Source organism: Pseudorca crassidens, chromosome 11 (genome assembly GCF_039906515.1).
Source record: "Pseudorca crassidens isolate mPseCra1 chromosome 11, mPseCra1.hap1, whole genome shotgun sequence".
NCBI lineage: Eukaryota > Metazoa > Chordata > Mammalia > Artiodactyla > Delphinidae > Pseudorca > Pseudorca crassidens.
Window position 1 is genome coordinate 57571176 of NC_090306.1, and position 22216 is coordinate 57593391.

The 22216-nt window shown below is 46.4% G+C and overlaps 1 protein-coding gene and 1 long non-coding RNA gene across 4 annotated transcripts; one reads left to right on the plus strand and one right to left on the minus strand.

Moving 5' to 3' along the window:
- Positions 1–5347: 5347 nt before the first annotated feature.
- Positions 5348–7981, minus strand: LOC137202171 (uncharacterized). Its single transcript, XR_010932479.1, has 3 exons — positions 7658–7981; positions 7135–7200; positions 5348–7037 (listed from the first exon to the last, which is right to left on the minus strand). It is a non-coding gene; the product is annotated as an uncharacterized lncRNA (long non-coding RNA).
- Positions 7982–8202: 221 nt separating this feature from the next.
- DYRK2 (dual specificity tyrosine phosphorylation regulated kinase 2) lies at positions 8203–21966 on the plus strand. 3 transcript variants are annotated; one of them, XM_067697259.1, is made up of 3 exons: positions 8203–8670; positions 9265–9413; positions 16403–21966. In XM_067697259.1, exons 1-3 carry the CDS (start codon positions 8622–8624, stop codon positions 18008–18010), a joined length of 1806 nt encoding a protein of 601 aa, XP_067553360.1. In that variant the 5' UTR covers positions 8203–8621; the 3' UTR covers positions 18011–21966. The 3 variants fall into 3 exon arrangements, with proteins under 3 accessions (XP_067553360.1, XP_067553361.1, XP_067553362.1); XM_067697260.1 differs by lacking the exon at positions 9265–9413 and having other exon boundaries at positions 8204–8670; XM_067697261.1 differs by lacking the exons at positions 8203–8670; positions 9265–9413 and adding an exon at positions 9877–9958.
- Positions 21967–22216: the final 250 nt, after the last annotated feature.

The following is a 22216-nucleotide window of genomic DNA, read 5'->3' on the forward strand; positions in this document are numbered from 1 at the left end:
AGCTGACTCCCAAGTTCCCTAAAACAATTCAGGCAAACGTCTTATTGTTTAGGCTGCTGCTGCTTGGAGGACATGCAAGTCTTAAAAACAACCTTGATTAGTGAAGGCAGGTGAAATGGATTTGACTAATAATTACCCACAGTTTCATTTCTATGCTTAAGTTTCTTCATCTCTAAAATGGGACTAGTAACAGTATCTACCATGCAAGATGGTTGTTAGAATTACATTAGTTCACAGGGTTAAAGTTCTTAGAATACTGCCTCGACATACTGCTTATATGTAGGTATTAGCTATTATTTTGAGGGTTCTCAGGTAGCTGAGGTGTTACCACTATTCTCTGAGAGGGTGCCTCAGACTTGGACCCCAGGTCTAACTCAGGTCTAGGAAACCCTCAGAACCAGAGTTAGTCTAGCATCTTTGGGTTTCCCTGATTATAGCAGGGCTATAATGAACATTATATAATGAACCAGACTCCTCTGAACTCTCCCTGTCTCAGACCTATTGATATATCCAAAGGGGACCAAAAGTTGTTTCTCAGGACTTGGTTTATGGAGACCTGGAGTTACAGGGTCCAAAGATGCAGGAACAGCCCATACCTCCAAGGTGTATGGGACCTTAATGTCCAGGGCTACTTAGTGAACTGGGGCATGGATCATTCCATATCTTGTTGGTGCACCTGAGTGTCCCTCGCCTTCATCTCTTTATAATATCTCTTTAAAAGCAAGATAATAAAGCGAAAGGGGTGGGAGGGGGAGGGTTGTCTTCAGAATTTTGCATTTTATTTTAATGACATGTGCTCCTTAGTTGGAATTTCAGCAATCTGTACGCAACATCAGACAGAAGCCAGTGTACCAATCCTCTCCATAGATGAGACAACGGTTAATAAAGCTGGCCTCCAGAGCACACTATTTATTCCTTATTTATTATACCTTATTTTCTCCTTGAGTGATTGATAAATCCTGTCTACAGACCACTAAGAAAGGACGTGATGGGGGAATCTTTTGGAATTCCAGGCTTTCCTGACCTGTTATTTCTTAACTATGTCTCACTTTTAGCAGGTCATTTTAATGAGCTTTATTGCAAAATCCTTAGATAAGCAGCTTTAAGAATTGTGTATGCTTTTGAAACCCAGAGGTAGCAAGGCAAACATCTGGCCCTTCCATTACTTCTGGCTTCTCGTCATTTCAAAGACCCCTCTCTTGGGCTCTAGATAGGGCATCAAAATAAACAGTATCTGCCCCTGCCTCTCCGTGGCACCCCCCTCAGCTACTTCTGGAAACCACCTCCAAACTGGTTGTTTCAGTTTCTATTTCCTCCCCACTCCAGTCTCTCTAACATTCTGCAGCCAAATTGATCTACATTCCTTGCTTAGCACTTTTCTCAGGTCACTCACTGCTCGGAGAGCTCCAGTGGTCCGGTGTTTCCATCCACACCAAGTGGAAACTCTCCTGTCCGGCTTCCACTGTAATCCGCGACCCGGGTGGGTGCACCTACTCTGCCGCCCGCCTCTTGTTTTCTGTCCTCCTCAGTTCCAGTCTCTACTCTTGGGGCTGCTGCTTCTGAAGTACTGATTCCCGCTTCTCTGCCTTCTCTCGAATCGTTCCCTTGGCCTGGGAGTGCTTTTTCTTCTGCCTAAGAGAAGCCCGCCCATTTTCTGGGGCCCAGATCAAATTCTATCTTCTCTAGGAATCCCATTCTGACTCTTCCAACAAACACAGATTCTCCTAGCCCTCTAGAGTTATATAGTATCTAGATCCCATAACCTACACTATATAGGACTTATATATATATATATATATATATATATATATATATATATATATGTTATCCTCTGTATTGGTTAGGATCCGGCAAAACAAACATGGCACAATCAGAGTTTAATAGACTACGTACAAGAGTATGGGTGGGGAGAAGAGAAATCAGCAAGGGAAAATGAAGGGCCATGGAGCTTGCAACTGCAGGAAACCCTTACCACCTGTAGGCTTGAAGGGGCAAGGGGACTGAATGGTGTCCAGAACTCCAAGCTGTAGCTGTAGGAAAGGACTGTCTGATAAGAGCTGAGGTCAAGGGACCTGGCTGGTCTGTGGCAGGCTGGCATGGGGAAAGCCAGGGAGATCAAGAGCTTGATCTCATTGTCCTGGAGCCTTGGGTCTCTTACCGGAAACTTCCATTAGCTAAATCCACTTGGAAGCCCGTGGGCCTGGGAGCCCATTGATGCCATCTATAAAGTCCCGTGTAGCCCAGAGCAGGGTGGGGAAGGGTGGATCTGAGGGGCAAAAGGAAAACATGCAACACATGCTCTTTACTGTGGGTTTGAAAGGTTTCCTGGAGTGTGAGTTTTCTCCCAAATGAGACTCACAGAATAGAGACCATGGCTTGTATTTGGTCAGCTTTGCCTTCCACAGTGCTTAGCTCAATGCGAATTAGGAAAGGTGTAAAAATGCATATACATTGAGATTGTAAAAAAAATAAAGGGTGTGCAGGGTTGGTTGTAACCTTCCACTCTTGGTTTGGTACCTTTTGAAGCATCTAAGCCTTGGTTTCCCAACTCACTCAGAGTAAAATTCAAATTCCTTAACGTGGTCTTAGCTGTCCCTCTGACCTTATCCCTGTGACTTCCCAGCTCTTGCCCACGTCACTGCTGCAGCCACCTGCCCTCTTGCTGTGCCCCAAATGTTTCCACTTCAGAGCCTTTGCATCTGCTGGGCCCTTTGCCTGGAGATTTCCGCGTGCTTTTTACTTCTTTCGAGTCTGCTAAAATGTTACCTTATCAGAGAGGCCTTCACTGATGACCCTAAGTAACATAGTACCATCTCCCATCTCTCCCTATCCTCTTACATCATGTCATTTTCCATATAGTACTTACTTATCACCCTCTGACCTGTGATATATGTATTGTTCATCACTTGTCATTCTCCTTGCGCTAGAAGACAAGATCCATGGAGCAAGGGCTTTATTTGCTTTGTTCCAAATACCAAGATCAATGCCTGACATGTAGTAAGAGCTTGATAATTGATTATATACGTACATGTATAGTTTTCCCCCACTATTTGAAAGTACAGCATTCCTTTGAAACCTTTCATAAGCTGGAATGGTGTCAAGTAAAGAAGCAATTACCTTAGGACTCATCTTGCTAACAAATGCACAGAATAAATGGAGATAACTCACAGACACTCACAGACAAGTTCAAAGCTAAGGTGGCTTGATGCGGAGCTGCAGTTCCAGGGGAAAGGGCTTGGTGGCGCCACTCTCACTGCTTGTGCGTGTGTGTGTGTGTGTGTGTGTGTGTGTGTGTGTGTGTGTGTGTGTGTGTGTGTGTGTGTGTGTATGTGTGTGTGTGATGCCTCTATATGGGACTCACTGCAAAACAAAGGCTGAATGCTATTTTTGCTTTTCGCCTTTTTTGTAAAAATGAAAATCCTCTTCGGATTTCTTTCGGTTAAGGAAAACAGGTCCTCTTGTAGGTCTTTTGTAGAAGTGGAGTCCCTTTTCACTGTTTATAAGCATTTTCATTGTTTATAAGTTTGAATGTGGATGTTTGCTCTTAGCCCATCCTTGGCTAAAATAATGTTCCATTTCGTATGTTTTTTATTGAGTCTGTGCTTAGGTAAGCCAGAAGCAATGGCCAGTGCAGCTCTCATGATGCTCATAGAACAGACCTCTCCTTCCCACTGGCCCCTTCCTAGCTTCTAGATGGCATTACTTTTGGTTAGAGTGTCACCAAAGATCCCAAGACCTGGAACCACAGGTCCTGTCCCCTGCTGTTATCTGGTTTGCAAAATCGCACATTGTTTCTCTTACAGCAAACTTCCTAATAGAGTTGCTCTTAGAGTTGCTGTACTATTTTTACTCATTCACTCCCCGGCAGGTTCAGGGTCCAGTATGATGGCCGGTGCCCTGGAATCAGCTCGCTCCTGGCTGGTTGCTCACAGTGCAGCCTGGTGGGCCTGTCTCCCGGGGGCTGACTGTGTGATTTGAGCCAGTGGTGTGGGAGGCCTTGGCCTGGGAGCCTGCTGCTGGGGGCCCTACCTAGTGATGGTCCTCCTTATCCCTTTGAAGCTCCTGGACACACCAGGCACTGCTCTGCTGGCGTTTGTCCTGGTGGTGTCAGAGGCACAGGTCCCACTGGGCTCTTCAACACAGTACTCCCCACATCCAGGATATAGCCTTCTCTTTTCTCTGCTTACTACTTTTCTGTCCTTAGCATGCAGCTGGAAAAAGCAGATGAACTACCCCCAAGAAATGCTGGACAGTATCCCCAGCCTTTCCAGATACCTAGCTCACCTAGGGGACAAATGCATCTCCTCCCTACCCACCGCCCCCAGGATTAAGGAAACTGGCTCTGTAAGTACCCTGACCAGAACACCACCAACCTACTCTGACACTTGTGATCACCAGCTCTCTAGTGGTGATCTGACAGACATTTCTTCCTGATTTCCATACCAGCAGTGGCCACAGAGGCAAAGGCAAATACCAGTGGCCATTTGGGTATGGCATCCATGCCCCCTACATCTGAGGAGTTACATTCCTAGACTTCAGGCCATATTGTCTTGATGTTCTTCTCTAGGTGGTTCTGGACCTTGGTGATGGATACATGGAAGATACCATCAGTAAATGGGATCCTTCTAAGGGGCATTAGGCCCAACTTACAAGTCTGTTACCCAAAATGAGGCAGTTCCTTAGTAATTTACCTTAGTTGTTTTAAAAGACTTTGTACTTTGTTTTCACATTTCCACAGCTGGTGAAGTTTCAGATAATTCTTATCCCAAATATCATCCGTATCCCTAACCTTATAAAGATTGCAGTACCAACCCTCCCCCTGCCACTTTGAGCTTCCTCTATTCTGAATTGCTTACACTTCTCCCAGAGTACACTAGGCTTTCTTCTCCTTGGTGCCTCTGCACATCCTATCCTTCTGCCTAGAACGTCCTAGCCTGGCTTGTCTGACTGGCAAACTCCCAAGTCTCTTTAACATCACAGCTCTTTTGAGGCCAGTCACCACTTAAGTAGAGCTCATCACTCCCTCCTGTGTGCCACCATCGTGCCTCCTGCATGCCTTGATTTCTGCCCCATCACATCATTAAGGGTCTTGCCTCTCCCACTGGATTGTGATTCTTAATAACCATTACCAGAGCCAGGGATTATTTATTTAAATGTGCAGCCCCCGTACGAATAGTGTCAAAAATATGTTAGGTGCTTACAGTTTATTGCTTCATTGAATAAAAGAATGAGGTCCTAACAGATTACCCAGCTGAAGCCTCACCCACGACATCTGATGATTCATCCTCTCCCCTAGGCCCAGCACACACTGAATTCTTTGTAAATGTTCCTGGGATAAAGAGATTAAATGAGTGAATATGTTTTGAAACCAGCAATTTTCTTGTTCATTTCCAATTTTCTCTGTGATCAGTACTTTTCTCAGTGAAGAATCGACTTCCTTCCACAAGACTCCATTCTGAATTCCCCAAAGTTTCTTTCTTTCTCATCCTGCTACATCCTGCCTACTTGTCATTTGAAGCTGGATTTTATAAATATTCAGAACAGATGGAGTTTTTACAATGGGCAAGAACCAAAGACCAGACTCTTACTAACTGAATGGAGCCCCCTGAGGTTACTGTTAACAGCAACACAACTCTGATCTGGTTATGAGTCATGACGATTAAACATGATAGTATTAGTGAAAGGGTTTTATACAAAGATTAATGTAGTATAATTGATAATGATGCATTAGAATAATAGAGTTTGAGGGTAATAGCTACTAGAATTCACCCAGTTTATTCTCCTTGAAAGTTCAGGGAGTGCATTTGTACATTTTTCTATTTGACATTAATACAGGTTGAGGCCATCAATATTTAATAAAATGAGAGAAATCCGAGCAATTGTAAATACTAATTTAGAGGTCAGCAAGAATATAATTTTGAAAGGTGTACCATTTATAATTAAAATAGCTAAAGATATTAGACTAAATGCAAATTTTCCTCAAGGTAAGAAACCAAAAGATAAAAAATTGAAATTGTACTTATCGTGTCATAAAACAACATATTAGGAAAAGTTCTCTAAACAAGCAGTTTTTCTTTGATTAAAGTTAATGATTCATTGTGTCCCTTTGTTTACAAAAAAGTCAGTGTTCCTTTTCCTCATATTTAATGTGGAAATTAATATTTCTAATTTGGATTTCACAAACTATGACTTCCAGTAGTTAGCATTTTTCTTATTCATGAAAAAGCAGGAGAGTATTTAGCTTCTGTTGAAGTAAGGTAAGAATAATTTGAGCGAAAGCTGGGTCCCGTTATATTAAAATTGAATTTTTGGCTTCACATTTTTCATCTAAACATCAGTTGTATGGAACACTCATTAAGAAAAGGAAGACAGTATGAAAATAATTGTTTGAAAGGGAAGGAAGGAAAAGAGGTGTGATGTTTCTTAAAAGCCAAGGTAACACAGAGCAGAGTGAGATTAAACTGAGTCAGAAAATGAGTTCTAGCTTCAACTCTGCTGCTAAGTAATCCCTTTTCTTTTAGTTAATTCTGAACACTGAATATGTTTCCCCACGTGAATTTGAATGTGATCGTCTCTGATGACAAGCAAGGGGGAGTATCTCTTGCTGGGACCAGATCAGGTCATCACTCTTCTTTGTAAAGGTTTATTATTGGATTGATTGTTTCACTGTGTTTCTACTTTATTGGGAGAAGGATTTTTTAGAGGGACATATTACTATGCACAGTTCTACTCTTTGCCACCTGTTCCCTCTGCCAACACCCTCAGTCCTTGATGCCCCTGTAGGAGCCCTGGAGACTCTTGAGAGGGCCACACTGTAACTCTGAAACACTCATTTTGGGGCATTTGTATTTAGCTGAAGGTGATCTTGCTGGGAGGTTGCTATGACAATTTGCAAACAGTAGAGGCGACGGTCCCCATTCTGATTTGAGTCTGCACTAGCTCAGGCCTGCACACTTGGTCCAGCCAGGGGCGGCAGATACACAGGACAGATCATAACGGACCCAGGTTCGCAGGAGAACTTCAGAAACCAGGCACGTCTGGAGAAGAAAGTGCAAGGCAAACTTTCGGTTCTGTCATCCGGAATTGCCGGCCTTCCCCTCGCCCCACTCCCGTTGAAGTCACAAAACCTGTGACCTTTGGACAAAGGCATGTGCCACAGACGACAGGACGCGGGTGTGAGATGGGCAGTAGTTCTTCAGTCTGCAAGGGAAAGAGAGGCTGTATATGGCAAATTCAAAGGACAGGGAAATTCTCCGTGTCTTGGATGGGAAGGGGAAAGAGACTTGTGTCTGGGGAGGAGAGGAATTAAAGGTGTCGCTCGGGAAGGTGTACCTCTCCCAGTGGCCGCGCAGGGGAAAGGCTCGGAGTTGTAAGGAAATGGGAGGCGTCTGTGATGTTTATTTTTGCCTAGCAACCCACAGCCAACTGCTTCCCCGGCAACCATCCACACGCGCCTCTCTGCATCCCCTTGTCCTAGAGACTGGAGAGCGGTCACTTGGTGTCAGTAAATCAGGGAGGGGCTGTGTGTGGTGGAGGTGGAGGTGGGAGGGAAGCCCCCTCCTTGGCCCACACTCGGGGTCCCCAAGCTAAGGCGCGGCCCTCCAACGGGCTGGACTTTCCTTACCGAGGTGACCCCCGGCACAACTAAGTTATTTACCTGATCAATTTGGGAGAGGAGGTGCTTAAGCCACTGGGACCCGGAAGGCGGTGGGGGGGCAGTATTGTCTGTGAGCAGCCATCAGGTTCGGAAAGCTGAAAATGCATATATGGTTGGGGGTGCGCTCGGAAGGGGAGGGGGGTCTCTGCAGCGATTTCGGTGGGGGGGAAGCAATGGTAGGTTGCGCTGCAGGGAAGGGGTGGGGTGCTGCAGGGGCGGGCGAGGCCGGGGAGGGGAGAAGGCCGTTAGCAGGGGCAACCGTGCAGAAGGCCGGAGGGGGAGGCCAAGGGCGAGCGGAGGCTGCAGAGTTTTCGGGGGAGTGGAGGGGTGGCTATGCCGACGACTGGGGTGCGTGCTGGGGAGGAGTGGGTGGGAGGGACTCCGGTGGGCGGCTGGGTCGGGGAGGGTGTGCGCGGGAGTCTGTGGCCGGGCCTGGGGTGGGGTGGGGAGTCCGGGGGCGGGGCCTGCCCGGCGGCAGAGGGAGCGGAGGCGGGGCTGCCCTTCCCGGCCGCGCGGTGCGCGGGCGCCTGGCTAGTGTGCGCGGGGGCGCGCGTGCGCGGGCCCGGGAGGAGGCTCCCGAACCAGTCGGCCGAGGCGGCGCAGCCAGCTCCCCCGCGCCCTATGTGAGGGAATCGGGGAGGCCCGCGGCGCGCCGGGGAGGGCGAGGCATGTGCACGGGCCGGAGGGTGCTGCGGCCGCCCGAGGAAGAGGAGGACGGCGGCGGCGGCGAGGAGAGCGGGGGGCTCGCGGCGGCGGGCCCGGGCCGAGGGGATGCAGCGGACTGTGTGTGTCTGGCTGTAGCTGACGGGAGGCGGCGAGGAGGCGCCGGAGATCCGCGAGAGGGGCGACCAGGAGGCGCGGCGGTGGCGGCCGCGAGAAGTAGCAGCAGGACGGGCGGCGGCGGCGGCGGCGGAGACGGAGACGGAGACGGCAGCCCTGAGATGCATTTTCCTCTCCAGCGGCCATGTTAACCAGGAAACCTTCGGCCGCCGCTCCCGCCGCCTACCCGACCGGTAAGGAGGCCCGGGCCCCGCGCCGCCCCGGGCGCGCAGCCCCGCGGCCCCCGGGCCAGCCCTCGTGGCGCGGGCTCCCGCTACCAGCGGGACCTCGAACAAAGTCTGCGCCGCGGCGGGGCGGCGCGGGGTCCCCCGGGCGGACGGCGCGCCCTCGCCTCGGCTCCGCTCATTGTTACACGCGAGCTCCGAGGCTCCTCCGAGCCGGCCGGGGGCCGTCCCGGGCCTCCGCCGCCCGGGACTTGGCGAGGCGGCGGCGCCCGGGTCGGCATTCCAGTCCAACTCCAGGCCTGCGGCCTCCCGCAACGTGAGCCGCCGGCCCGCGCCCGGCCCGGCTCCACCAACGGGTCGCGAACTCGCTTGCGCGCCAGGGGCCCGACTTAACTTTGCAGCCGCCTGAGCCCCGCCCCGCGGGAGTGCCGGGTGTCTGCGTCCCCGGCCTCCTGCCGCTCCGGGACGCCCGCGTTCACGGTCCCCGGCTCTGCCCCGGGGAGAGCGGGCTCGGCAGCCTGGAGGGGTGGGGCGGGGCCACCGGGTCCGGGTGACTTTCTCCCCCTTGACCCTCTTTTGTCTCCTCCCGCGCGTGGCTGCCAGGCCGAGGAGGGGACAGCGCCGTTCGCCAGCTTCAGGCTTCCCCGGGGCTCGGTGCGGGGGCTCCCCGGAGCGGAGTGGGGACCGGCCCGCCCTCCCCCATCGCCCTGCCGCCGCTCCGGGCCAGCAACGCTGCCACCGCAGCCCACACGGTAAGACCCAGGCCGCGGGCGGCGGGGGGAGAGGGGCGGGAGGGGTCCGGGGCACAGGCACCCGGACTTGGGGGATAATGCGGCCGGGAGAGGGTAGAGAGATCGAAGTGCGAGTGTCTCCACGCCAGTGGCCTCTCCGGGACGCCGCCCTCTGGAACTTGAGCGAGCCCAAAGCTGCAGCCACAAAGGAGGATTCGTGGCGTGGGCCCCTCACTTCCCCTCCGGAGCCCGCCCACCCCTGCGCTCCTCTTCCTCGGAACTTCCTCCTGGTCGCTTTCCTTCTCTCTTCGCTCCCCACCACCCCCCCGCTTTTTATTCCGTCCTTGCTTCCTCGAGCTCCTTTTCCCTGACCCGATAAACATCTCTGCCCCTCCACCACCACGTTGGGTAGTGGGTATTTATAGAAACATATGTGTTAGGGGACAGCCAGGCCGTCCTGCCCGGAAAATCGATGCCCCAAAGAGCATCCCGGGCCTGGCTCTACCCAGCAGGGAGCACTGACAGTTGTCCTCCGCGTGTGGAAGCATGTTTTACGAGTGCTACAGGTTTGAGCACAGCAGAAATTGTAATTAACATTAACAAAAATAAGAGCCGCAGCGGCAGTCAAAACAACGCGCCACCCCTGTAGGATTCTGCAGTTGGATATTATTGAAAAGAAAAGGGCCAGCTTTGCCTCGGAAGGAGGTGGGAAGGGATGGGCACCTGACAGGTGCCGTGGTCCCTCAGAGGGCCAAGAGGGAACTGGGAGCTCGGCGCGGGACTGGTGGCTGCAGAGATCAGCAAGCTGGGCTTGATTTCAGTACGTACGTTTTCTCGCCTCCCAGAGATAGCCCTTGGATGGTGGCTGACAGCCTAGGGGAGATGTGCCCTGGAGGAGTTGATGGCTTCCGATGTCTTGTTTACGATCCGATCTTCCAGAGGAACTGCCTAAGATGGTTCTGTATGAGGGGTGCTTGCTAAGGATATGGCTTTGGTTGCCAAGTGAAAGTTAAGTTCTTGCAGAAAAGGCCGTTTCTAGCCTTCAGAGGAGCAGCTCTGAGGGTCATGTGTTATGGGGAAACTTGTTTATGGGGAGAATTTATAAGCGGATGGCTAGAGTGGAATATTTTCTCTTAGACCTGGACATCTGTGCACAGTTCCCCAGGAACATGTTTTCTTCTTATATTTTCTTTCTCTCTCTCCTCCTCTTTCTGTCTCTCGTGACACATCTAGACCCAGGGGCTAAGAATTCACTGCACAGAAGTTAACCAATCTGTTGGGCTGTGGTTAATGGAAGAGCATCAGTAGGCTGTTGATTCTGTGTGTTAGAGTTGAATGTTCTTGTCACAGTGATGTTTTAGTTGAGAAATTGCCATTGGGTTTAGGTGTTTCAGTTTGGTTTGGAATCATCTGACAATTTGGAAAATACAACATCCAGTTTTTTTCCATGTGTGAATGTAATCACATGAATTGGTATGACCTGGAAAAGAAATACTACTTGGTTTGCATCCGGCTTCCAGTTATATTAGGGTGGGCTTTGCTTGATCAGAGCCTCTTTGCAACTGAAATATGTAATGAGATGACAGAAAATGATACTAGAGGAATAGCCTGTGGTGGAGCAGAAATGAGAAGATGTGTGGGTGCTTCTCGGGACTCCTAATGATGGTGCTTGTATTTTGCTGTGGTATCTACCAGATTTACCTGTGTTTAACTTACCTAAACTTCAGTAAACTGTTGATCACTAGAAGCTTGGTTTTGAAAGTGTGAATTTGGGTTTTGGTTGTTCTTTAGTTTTGATTTTATTTGCACAGCATTGCAGACTTCCTCAAACAGGCAAGTAAAAGGACCACAGAGTTTATCTGGTTCTACTCCTTCATTTTACAGATGAGGAAAGAGTCAGACAAGTGAACTGGTTTGGTCAAGACTCCTGAGCCAACTCCTATCAAGGCTGGAGCTAAAGCCCAGGCCCTCCTGAGTCCAGCTTTAACACACTGCTTGACTGCTAATTCTAGGAAATTGTATTAGTTTTGTTATAAATGCAAGAACCTTAGCAGATCCATGTGTCCATATGTCTTTCAGGTTTTTGTAAGCTTTTAGTTTTTAATTTCACAGCAGTTACAACTAGGAATAGCTATTTTTGAATGGGTGGGGGGAAGGGCATTACGGAGAGGAAAATAATCTCGTTGTGTTTGCCCATATTTTCTCTTGTAAATGATGCAGTAGGTAGATAAACATATGACTATAGGGATTATAAACTTCGGAATTTATCTAGTGCATTGCCCTTTTGAACCCTATCTCCATGGATATATTATACTTAGTCATTTTATCTCTGTCCTAAAAGTGTACCCAATAACTATTTTGATTCCTATTAGTTTTTTTTTCTTTTTAATTGTTGTATGGGAGATATTAATGTGCTTATTTTTTAAATTGTGAAATATTAGTATTGTATCACTTTCATAACTGTTTAACATTTAAAGCACTCTCCAATTACCGGTTTTACCTTTATAAGATAATAGGAGTCAAAGAAGAATGAATATTCCCATTTAAAAAACAGTAATGTTTGATAGAAGAAAAAGACATTTGATTCAGGGCCACACAGACCGTCAGTGTGTTTGAGGAGGAGCTAGAATTCCGATCTTTTTGGACTCAGTTCTATTCCCATAACACTATACAGCATTTCTAAGATGACTTCAGCAAAGTTTTAAAACTCCCAGAAATGTTAGCACAGTGAAGTATGTGCTGTTTTCCCTTTTATTTCTGGAAGAGATTAAAACTACTAAATTGACTAGACTATTGTTCTTACATAATTTTTAATGCTAAAATGTGTCATTGTCAAAGAGGGCTTTTGGAGGTCTCTCTGCTTCAACCCATACGTTGTAGGTATCTAACAATTACATTCATTCAGTATTTTTAAATTTGAGAGGCACTGTGCTGGGTAGGCATTGGCAAATAGGTAAAAGTGAGTGAGAGGTTTTAAACATTCTTAAGTTTATGGTGTTGTCCTGGCATATGTCTTGTGGAAATGTTTTGGCATTTCTAGGGCTTTCTTCCTCCCTTTTTATAGATCAGTCAATTGCGCTTCCGACCTGGGTTGTGATTGTAGAGTCCCACAGTGTTTAAGACTCAAAATCCTCCTTTACTAGAGCCTCTAAAATGAATCTCCCTAACATCTGGAAAGTTTTTAAGATTCCACATGTCACTTTTAGGTGTTTAGTTGATCTCTTCTGCTGCAAGTACTCTTTAATGGGCTGTCATTTGCTTCCAAGTCTCTGCCGATGCAATGCAAGCCTAACATCTTGTGACTTGGGTCACTGGAGACAAGTCCCAATTCCCTGGGTGTTAACTTCATGTTTTCTTATGAAGGTACAAAGGTAGTTCTTAAGAATAACTCAGAGATGTGAGAATTAGTTCTTCCACTCAACAGAAATTGACTGAGTACTTCCTGTATGTTGGGTTTATGTCAATAAGGACTTAAAAAGATAAGAGGTGACCCCACCCTGGAATTGTTCACAGCCAGGTGGGTACATCAGGTGTGAAAACAGGTATGTAAAACGAAATAAGTGTTTTAATATATCACTGCTCTATGAGCACCCTGGAAGGGAAAGGGACCATTTCACAGAAGAGGTGAGAGTTGAACTGTGCATTGAAGGGTGAGTATGAGTTTACCATGTAGTCCTGGTTAGGAAGGAGATTCCAAGCAGCATTTGGAAAGGGCAATAACTTTAGCTCTCCTTTACTCAATACTATACTAAGCACTCTATATCTTTTACCTTATTTAATCCTCCTAATGGCCCTAATGAGGTCGCTTTGTTACCTTCTTTTTACAGATAAGGACACTGAGGTTTAGAGAGATTAAGTAAATTGACCAAGGTGACACAGTTAGTAAGTGGTGGAGCTGGGATTCATTTCCCATGCATCTAATTGAAAGTCCCTGGACGCCTAACCATTATGAAACATAACCTCCCCAAAAACAGAGTGTAAAAGAGCGTGGTGTCTCCATGGGTTTTGGGGAATCCAGCTTATTCTCGGAGAGAATATGACAGTGGTGGGTGACACTGGAAGGACTCGGGTCATATAGGCTCTGCATTTGAGAACCTCATGTTCTTGCCTGTGAGGTCTCATATTATCTGTGGAAATGGGGTGCCTGTGTGGGCCTTAAGCAAAAGCAAGGGCAGTGTCAGAGTGACACTTTTCAGTGGTAACTCCAGAAGCACCGTGGAGAGAAGAGACTTGAGGAATTCTAGACTTAGAAGCAAGGGGACATGTTAAGAGCCTGCTTCGGTTGTCGCAGTGAGAGACAGCAGGAGTGTGAGGTGAGGCAGCGTGGATGGAGGGGAGTGGGGTAGATAGGAATGACGGGGCTCCGCGGTGACTTGGGAAGGTGTGGGAGACGTGGAGACAAGAGTGATTATTCGGGGGTGAAGCCTTTTGTTGACCAGAAATTGAGGGTTGTGGGAGGAGGAAATGGTTTTGGTAGAAAAAGCGTGAGTTGAGTTTGAGTTGCTTGTGGGAAAGGTAGCTGATCTGGAGTTGGATACAGGGGGTCTTGAGCTCGGGAGACATAGATCGGGCTCCTTTTAGCTAGAGGTGTACATGGGGCGGATGTCAGCCCCTGGGGGGTTGCTGGAGCCCTGGCTGTGGTCATAGTCGACCAGGGAGAGTCATGGGAGTGAGAAGCCTCCAGCCACTTGAGGCTTGAACCCTGGGGAACTCTGGAAGCCTTCTTCGTTGCTGTTGTGGAGGAGACCAAGAGAAGGTAGTTGGAAAGACAGGAGGTGATCCAGTTAATTGGCAAACTCTCTTTAGTTCTAGTCACTCAGCTTTTTTTTGATGATATTTTGAATTATGCAGAACATTAAAATTGCTCTTGCAAAAATAAGTTGGTTTCTGAAGCGCAGAACGTTTTACTTTGTCCTCTTTTTAGGAGTTCCTAAAGCCCCAACGTTAATTTTGTCCCCAACGAAGCCTCATGCTTTTTGTAGCATGTATGCTGGTAATGTCGGTTTTTCTTCTGAAATCTCTCCAAGCTGCCCTGAAGAGAATGGTTCTCTAGGAGACATATATTGCTAATTTCAGGTCCTTTTATGCCCGGGTGCTTGAAAGACCGTAGTGGAGAGGAGGAGAGGTTCAGAGACTGAGGCTTGGGAACAAAAATCCATGGACAAGCCTGTACTACTTTGTATATACCCAGGGCTTCCTAATGCCTTTATATGAACTGCTTTGCTTTGGGCATAGAACGAGGATAAAATAACCTGTCCAGCTACCTGACAGAAGATAAGTTCACTTAGCGTGGAATATCACCTGTGAGTTTAATAAAAGGGTTCAACTAGAAGTCTTCCAGAAATCTGAGAAATAAAATCTCTCGATGAAGTCATACTTCAGAAAGGCCCAGGTACTATACTATATTCTACTTTGTTTTAGAAGATTGCAGAGAGAAAGTGCAGGCCTCAGATAGTCCCTGTGCCTGCTGTGTGTCAGTTAAGGAAAATTTGAAGGTCTTGGTCTCCTAGTAAGAAGGACTTGGAATTTCATTTTATAATCTAGGTAGTCCCAAACCACTTCCTGAATTATATTACATACACAGAGCACTTCTACGCCATTTAGTGACACGTAAAGCCCGAGAGGTAGGATTTCGGAGGAGTTGATGGGAAAAGTACTGATAGTAGAGGACTTCAGCTAGTTGATTGTAAGCTCCTGAAGGGCAGGGACTCTGCCACATGTGTGGTTAGACCTCAGCTGACACTGGCTGAAGGAATGAGTTGGATTGTGAGAGGCAAGTTGATCTTTAAGCTTTCATGTAAAAATCATCTAGTGGGATGCTTTTAAGACTTGTGAGTGATTGTCTGAGGCTGGCAAGACTTCCTCACTGGGAGGGGATCCTGGCTGCAAGTCCTCTTCTACCCCTCACCTCTTGGCCATAACAATGCTTGAAAGAAATCCCCAGTAGATTCTCAGTAGGAAGGCTGGGGCCCCTTGGCCTATGCCGTCAGTTTTGTTCAGACAGGAATGTTTGTGGATGGCATGTGTGCCCGAAATAGAAATTGCTACTTTGTATTCCTTGTCAGAAAGCTGAGTATCCCAGCAGCCTGGAGAAACACATGTCTTGAGAGAGCCAAGCCATTGACCAAAGGAAGGCCCAAAAGAGGGTGGCGGTTGGCTTGTGGGGCTGAATGGCCTTAAATGGTCATCACAGCCAGTGAAGCCCAGAAACTTAAAAATAGGTTTGGGGTTTACAAGATGCTACAGAGTGCATGTCTACATGGGAATCTTTCCAGCCTAAAAGTACAGTTTTCTTTGCTTCTGGATCATGCACTTTCCTAGGTGTAATTAGTTCGATTTTCAGGTAGTGGAGAAGGCCGAGAATGAAGACAGTAGTGTTCTCAGAATAGAGCTAAACACTGGAGAAGGAGTAGTAAACAAGACCGGCCTGGTCCCTGCCCTCACGATAATAGAGAAGCTACTAAGTGAAGTGTGAAAAATGCTATGGTCTGGGGGCGGGAGAGCCAGTAGAGTGCCGACGTGTTCATGCTTTTTCTGTGTCCTCTTTCATCTTGATATCAAGTATGGGCTGCATTGCACCTCTGTGATATCCCAGGCCCTGTGCTGAATCTTAGGTAGAGAATGACGAGCAAGAAGCATGGTCTCTGCCTCCACTGAGGACTTACTCTAAGAACCCTGAAAACACGTACAGCAAACTCTTTGTTACGTGTAGCAGCTGTGGGGGTCTTTTTCTTCCGGATCCCAACTTTGATCGCCTTCCCCAGCCCCCCAACCTCTTCTGCCTTTACTTCTGTCTGAGGCTGTCCACGTCACGTCCGCTCTCCCTGCCGGGGTGTTCGTGAGGTCCCTCCTGCGTGCACAACTCTTTCCATTTAAGAAACCTGATTCTGGCTGTAAATTCAAACCAAATTGGATTTTGTAAAGGTGAGGGTGGGCGCCGATTTATAAAATATCCCTTTTGAACAGCCAGACCTCTTCCATTCTCTTGATGTTCCCTTTCTGAATTACAGATTGGCGGCAGTAAGCACACAATGAATGACCACCTACACGTCGGCAGCCACAGCCATGGACAGATCCAGGTTCAGCAGCTGTTTGAGGATAACAGTAACAAGCGGACAGTGCTCACAACACAACCAAATGGGCTTACAACGGTGGGCAAAACGGGGTTGCCGGTGGTGCCGGAGCGGCAGTTGGAGAGCATCCACAGGCGGCAGGGGAGCTCCACCTCTCTGAAGTCTCTGGAAGGCGTGGGGAAGGTGAAAGCCATCCCCATGACACCCGAGCAAGCGATGAAGCAATACATGCAAAAACTAAGCAGCTTCGAACACCATGAGATTTTCAGCTACCCTGAAATATACTTCTTGGGTCCAAACGCAAAGAAGCGCCAGGGCGTGACAGGCGGGCCGAACAACGGTGGCTACGACGATGACCAGGGATCCTACGTGCAGGTGCCTCACGATCACGTGGCTTACAGGTACGAGGTCCTCAAGGTCATTGGGAAGGGGAGCTTTGGGCAGGTGGTCAAGGCCTATGACCACAAAGTCCACCAGCACGTGGCCCTGAAGATGGTGAGGAACGAGAAGCGTTTCCACCGGCAGGCGGCCGAGGAGATCCGCATCCTGGAGCACCTGCGGAAGCAGGACAAGGACAACACCATGAACGTCATCCACATGCTGGAGAACTTCACCTTCCGCAACCACATCTGCATGACGTTTGAGCTGCTCAGCATGAACCTCTACGAGCTCATCAAGAAGAACAAGTTCCAGGGCTTCAGCCTGCCTTTGGTTCGCAAGTTCGCCCACTCCATCCTGCAGTGCCTGGATGCTTTGCACAAAAACAGGATAATTCACTGTGACTTGAAGCCCGAGAACATTTTACTGAAGCAGCAGGGTAGAAGCGGGATTAAAGTGATTGATTTTGGCTCCAGTTGTTACGAGCATCAGCGGGTCTACACGTACATCCAGTCCCGTTTTTACCGGGCCCCGGAAGTGATCCTCGGCGCCAGGTACGGCATGCCCATCGACATGTGGAGCCTGGGCTGCATCCTAGCGGAGCTCCTGACTGGTTACCCCCTGTTGCCTGGGGAGGATGAAGGGGACCAGCTGGCCTGTATGATTGAACTGCTGGGCATGCCCTCCCAGAAACTGCTGGATGCGTCCAAGCGAGCCAAAAATTTTGTGAGCTCCAAGGGTTATCCCCGTTACTGCACTGTCACGACTCTCTCAGACGGCTCCGTGGTTCTCAACGGAGGCCGTTCCCGGAGAGGGAAACTGAGGGGCCCACCGGAGAGCAGAGAGTGGGGGAATGCACTGAAGGGGTGTGACGATCCCCTTTTCCTTGACTTCTTAAAACAGTGTTTAGAATGGGATCCTGCGGTTCGCATGACCCCTGGCCAGGCTTTGCGGCATCCCTGGCTGAGGAGGCGGCTGCCAAAGCCTCCGACGGGGGAGAAGACGTCAGTGAAAAGGATCACCGAGAGCACTGGTGCTATCACATCCATTTCCAAGTTACCTCCACCTTCCAGCTCAGCCTCCAAACTGAGGACTAATTTGGCACAGATGACAGATGCCAATGGGAATATTCAGCAGAGGACAGTGTTGCCAAAACTTGTTAGCTGAGCTCAGTCCCCCGATGCTGGTAATTCTGAAAGATACGACATTGCTGAGCCTTACTGGGTTGAAAAGGAGTAGCTCAGACCTGTTTTTATTTGCTCAATAACTCGACTCATTTGTATCTTTTTGGCACTTATTTTAATGTAAGAAGGTTGTTTGTTTTGTTTTTATAAAATACATGGGGACAATGCTTTAAGTTTTTATACTTTCTGAAACTTTTTGTGTTCTAAAAGTACGATGAGCCTTACTGTATTTAGTGTGGCAGAGTAATAAACATCAGTGGCAGGCCATTGATTACGTCATGACTGCCGCGCATCTACAGATTGGTGTCAAAGACGTTCACTATGTGTTCATGGTTCATAGTATATTCTCCCCAAGGTGATTGCCTCTGAAGGCCCCCCCTTCTCTCTCCACGCTTCAGGTTCATGCACAGGTGCAACCTGTCCTGCTTCCGTTTTCCATAAGTTACCCAGGTGGTAGTGATGGTGGGAGGAGAATGGTCAGGATGAAAATGATATTCTAAGAAAAACTGCACCTTAGAGATTTTTCCCTAAAATAGTGCTCAGAGACAAAATAAAATCCCCACAGTTGAAATGCCCAGTTAGCATTCTGACATTCTAACGGCCGGCCAAGCAGACCTGGTGGATGAATGGAAACGTGTGTTCCTCCAGATTCTCCAATGTGATCAGCGAGCTGTTTTGCAAAGAAGCCTTGTTTAACAAAATTGGTTTTGCACCTAAATTTAGAAATGTATTACATGAACTGTTCCTCCCCTCTCTTTGCTCTTCTCCCTGCTGTTCTTCTTTCACCACACATCTGTTGCTTGCATTTAATTCCTTTTTCTTCCTTCAAATATATATCCCAGACTCCTGATACAGAAGAGAGACATTTTAGCTGTGATTATGACCATCTTTTCATATTCCACTTTAAAAAAGAACAGCCTAGCTACTTAAGGTGGGGATTTCCATAGTTCCAAAGACGGTTTAGCAGATTAGACTGAGTTCACACTTTTCACGTGCCACAGTAAGGTTCTCTTAGCCTGGGAGAGCATCAACTCTTTAAAAAGAGAGAGTTGAAAATCCTCTTCGTGAACAGACGTCATTGTGCTTGTTCAGCAAGGCCAATTTTAACAACAGATTCGAAGGAGGAAAAGTTCAGCCTCAAGTGAAATGGTTTGATTTGCTCTATGCATCATTAGAAGAACCACAGACATTACATTCCTCTGTTTTATTTTACTTTCGTTTGGATTGCACTGATTGTTTTTGTGGGAATGACACTTTACCTGGAAAAGTAACTGAGAGTTAGGTAAAAGAATATTTTCTCCTCTGAATAATAATTATTTTCACAGTGAAAATTTCAGTATTTTATCACTAATGTATGAGCAGTGGTATATATCAATTTCAAGGCACGTGGAAAAAATTTTTTAGTATGTGCAATTTAATATAGAAAGATTTCTGCCTGTTTGGACAATAGGTTTTGGGTAGTATAAATTAGGATAAATACTCTTTTATATGCACAGATATTATTGTATTGATTGCCTGTAAATTGATTTACGAGTACTTAAAGCATGGTCCCCAGCGAGGCCAAGAAAGTTTCCGGTTAAGTTCTTTTAATATTAATCCTACAGTTTCTCTTTTAAGAAAAAAAAGGTAGTTTTGAACAAAACACTTCACTTATCTTGAGGCTTTGTCAGTTGATGGTGGAGAAAAATGCTCAGGAACTATTACAGATATTTGCCAAAAAAATCAGTAATAAGATTAGCTTATTAATAAGATAGTGGTGTTGATATTTGCTTTACTATTTAAGGGTGTCACTGATAAATTAATTTATACTTCTGTTTCTAGAAATTATAGCTTCTTTCCCCTAGTCAAATTCTTTAGCCTGTTGTACACATTTCTGTGTAATCTGTGGAAGTGCAATAATGTTAGTAAGTTGCATTTTAAATGATGCTCATGTGATGATACCCCCCAATCAGTGGCTTATAGAATTTAAAGATTGTGTATTTATTATTAAAATTCTGGCTTAAAGGCATAAGAAGCGGCTTTGTAAAACCACAAGCCTCCTAAGATGGTTAGCGTCTTTAAGTCATTAAAATAAACAAAACATTAAGGCTATTTTCCCCTTCCAGTGTTCCTCTTCCATCGTATCCACTCTTGAGAGATTTTCACTTTTAGTTTTAAATATATGAACCTGAGCCTGCCATTAATATGAATATCCCTATAAAATGATTATCCGTGTGAAAATTTATAAATGGGCTAATACTGCTTGTCTTCTCCCTCACCACACAAAACTGGTCCTTAAGATGCCAACAGTGCATTTGTGACTATCTCTATTCACAAATGTAACCGGAAACTTTTAAGCCAAACTATAATGTGCAGCACTATTGGGGCTCCCCCAACACCGCACCCCCTAAATACAGGGAAATTTCCCTTATTCACAAGAGCCGCCATGTTCAGTGTTTAGTGATAGAGCTGCTTTTTAATTCTAGCTTAGCTATAATGTCAAAAAAACCCAACAAAACTGTTGCATCCTTGTGATTTTAAAACACAAATGAAGGGCTCCGATAGGCTACTAGGAGTTGGCTTGGAAACAGTCCTTGGTCTCACAGGTTACCATTGTCTAGGGATGTCTGAGCTGTTTTCAGATTTAGGAAGAGCACAGTGTGGTCTTGTCTTCGGTTGCGGTCTCATCTGGCTCCGTTTCTTGCACCCCCAGAGCGTGCATTACCACTTAAGTGTATTGCTACAACAGTGGAACAACAGTGATGGAAGACAGTGTAGATTAACAGTAGAGGAGAAATTGTGCCCTTAGTGATAACAATGTGCCTTTTGTTCTGAATGCCATGTTGTAGGGCATGCATTTTTTGGCCTCTTTAACTCTTTGAATACTAGATGGAACCCACCTCTGCAAAGATACATCTGTCTTAAACATCCAGTTACTTACAGGCCTTAATAGAAACCATAAGGCGCGCGTCATCGTCAGGCACCGAGAAAGGTAACCACTGGTTAGTTACACAGGGAATTCCTATGTTTAAGGGGTTAAAGATGGTCTTTGTTGTATCTTAACATCAGACTGATTTTTTAAACGATATTTTTTTTTGTTAATGCTAACACTAGACAAAAATCAACTGTATTTGTAAAAATTTACCTCAAACCATTTAATTTTATAGTGTGATTAATCCCAGGGCATTTGGTATGAACCAAAGTGCATTCCTTTTATATGTGCCTGGCTCTAGTAAGGATGGCCAGGGATTTTTACAATTTGGGTGCAAGGCACTTAAGCCACTTTTAAACTTCCTAGGTGGTTTGGAGTCATGTGGAAGGACTCCATCAGAATGTTAGGAAACACTTTAGGCATCAGTAGCATTGGGCCATATTGGAATCTTCAAAGTGTGAATTATTTTCAAGAGAGCATTCATTTTTGTAATTTTTTTCATCAAGAATATTCTGGTAAGCAGAAGACTTTAAACAAAAAACTGATTAGGTTGGTAAAGGTTTTAATATTGCCCAACATAATGCTGTGGTAGCATTAAAAAAAAAATAGTATTTGTGAACTCTGTTTCTTAGGGGCTTGTACATCTCTCTGCTATGGACATAGATAAAATGAATTGTAACTATACTCAGCTCAACTGCTACAGTTATGTCTAGGCAGTGGCTTGGGTTTCTATCGAGCAACAACTTAGACACGTGACTGTAATATGCTGCAACTGTGTGTACTGAAAATATGTGAAAATGGTTGAATGTGGACTGTGTATATATGTATGTAAAAATTTCTGTGGGATGCTGCTCTCGCCACTTAACATGAAATATGTTCTAGTGGATTTTAATCCTAGTGGCCAGTTCTATGATACTGTATGTATTGTACAGCTGATGACAGGAGTAAGACTGTTCAGTGAATATTTGTTAAATTTTATTGTCGTGGCCAGAGATAATTTCAGAATAAAATTTTAATGTCCTACCTTACTTTTCTCCCCTTTTCTAACTATAATTTTACTCCTGATCTATTTCTGGTATTAGTCTTGGTCTGGTAGCCTGGAGAGAGTTTAGAATACAAACATTTTTCAGCAATCACTGATTTTCTTTTATTAGTTCAATATAAATGTACAAATTCCAAGTCAGAAAGACTAAAGTTTTAATAGGTAACTCTTTCTTTTCTCAGGATATTCTGTTCTTCTACCTTTAGTATTTCTGTGTTAATTTTCCTTTTTAGAGC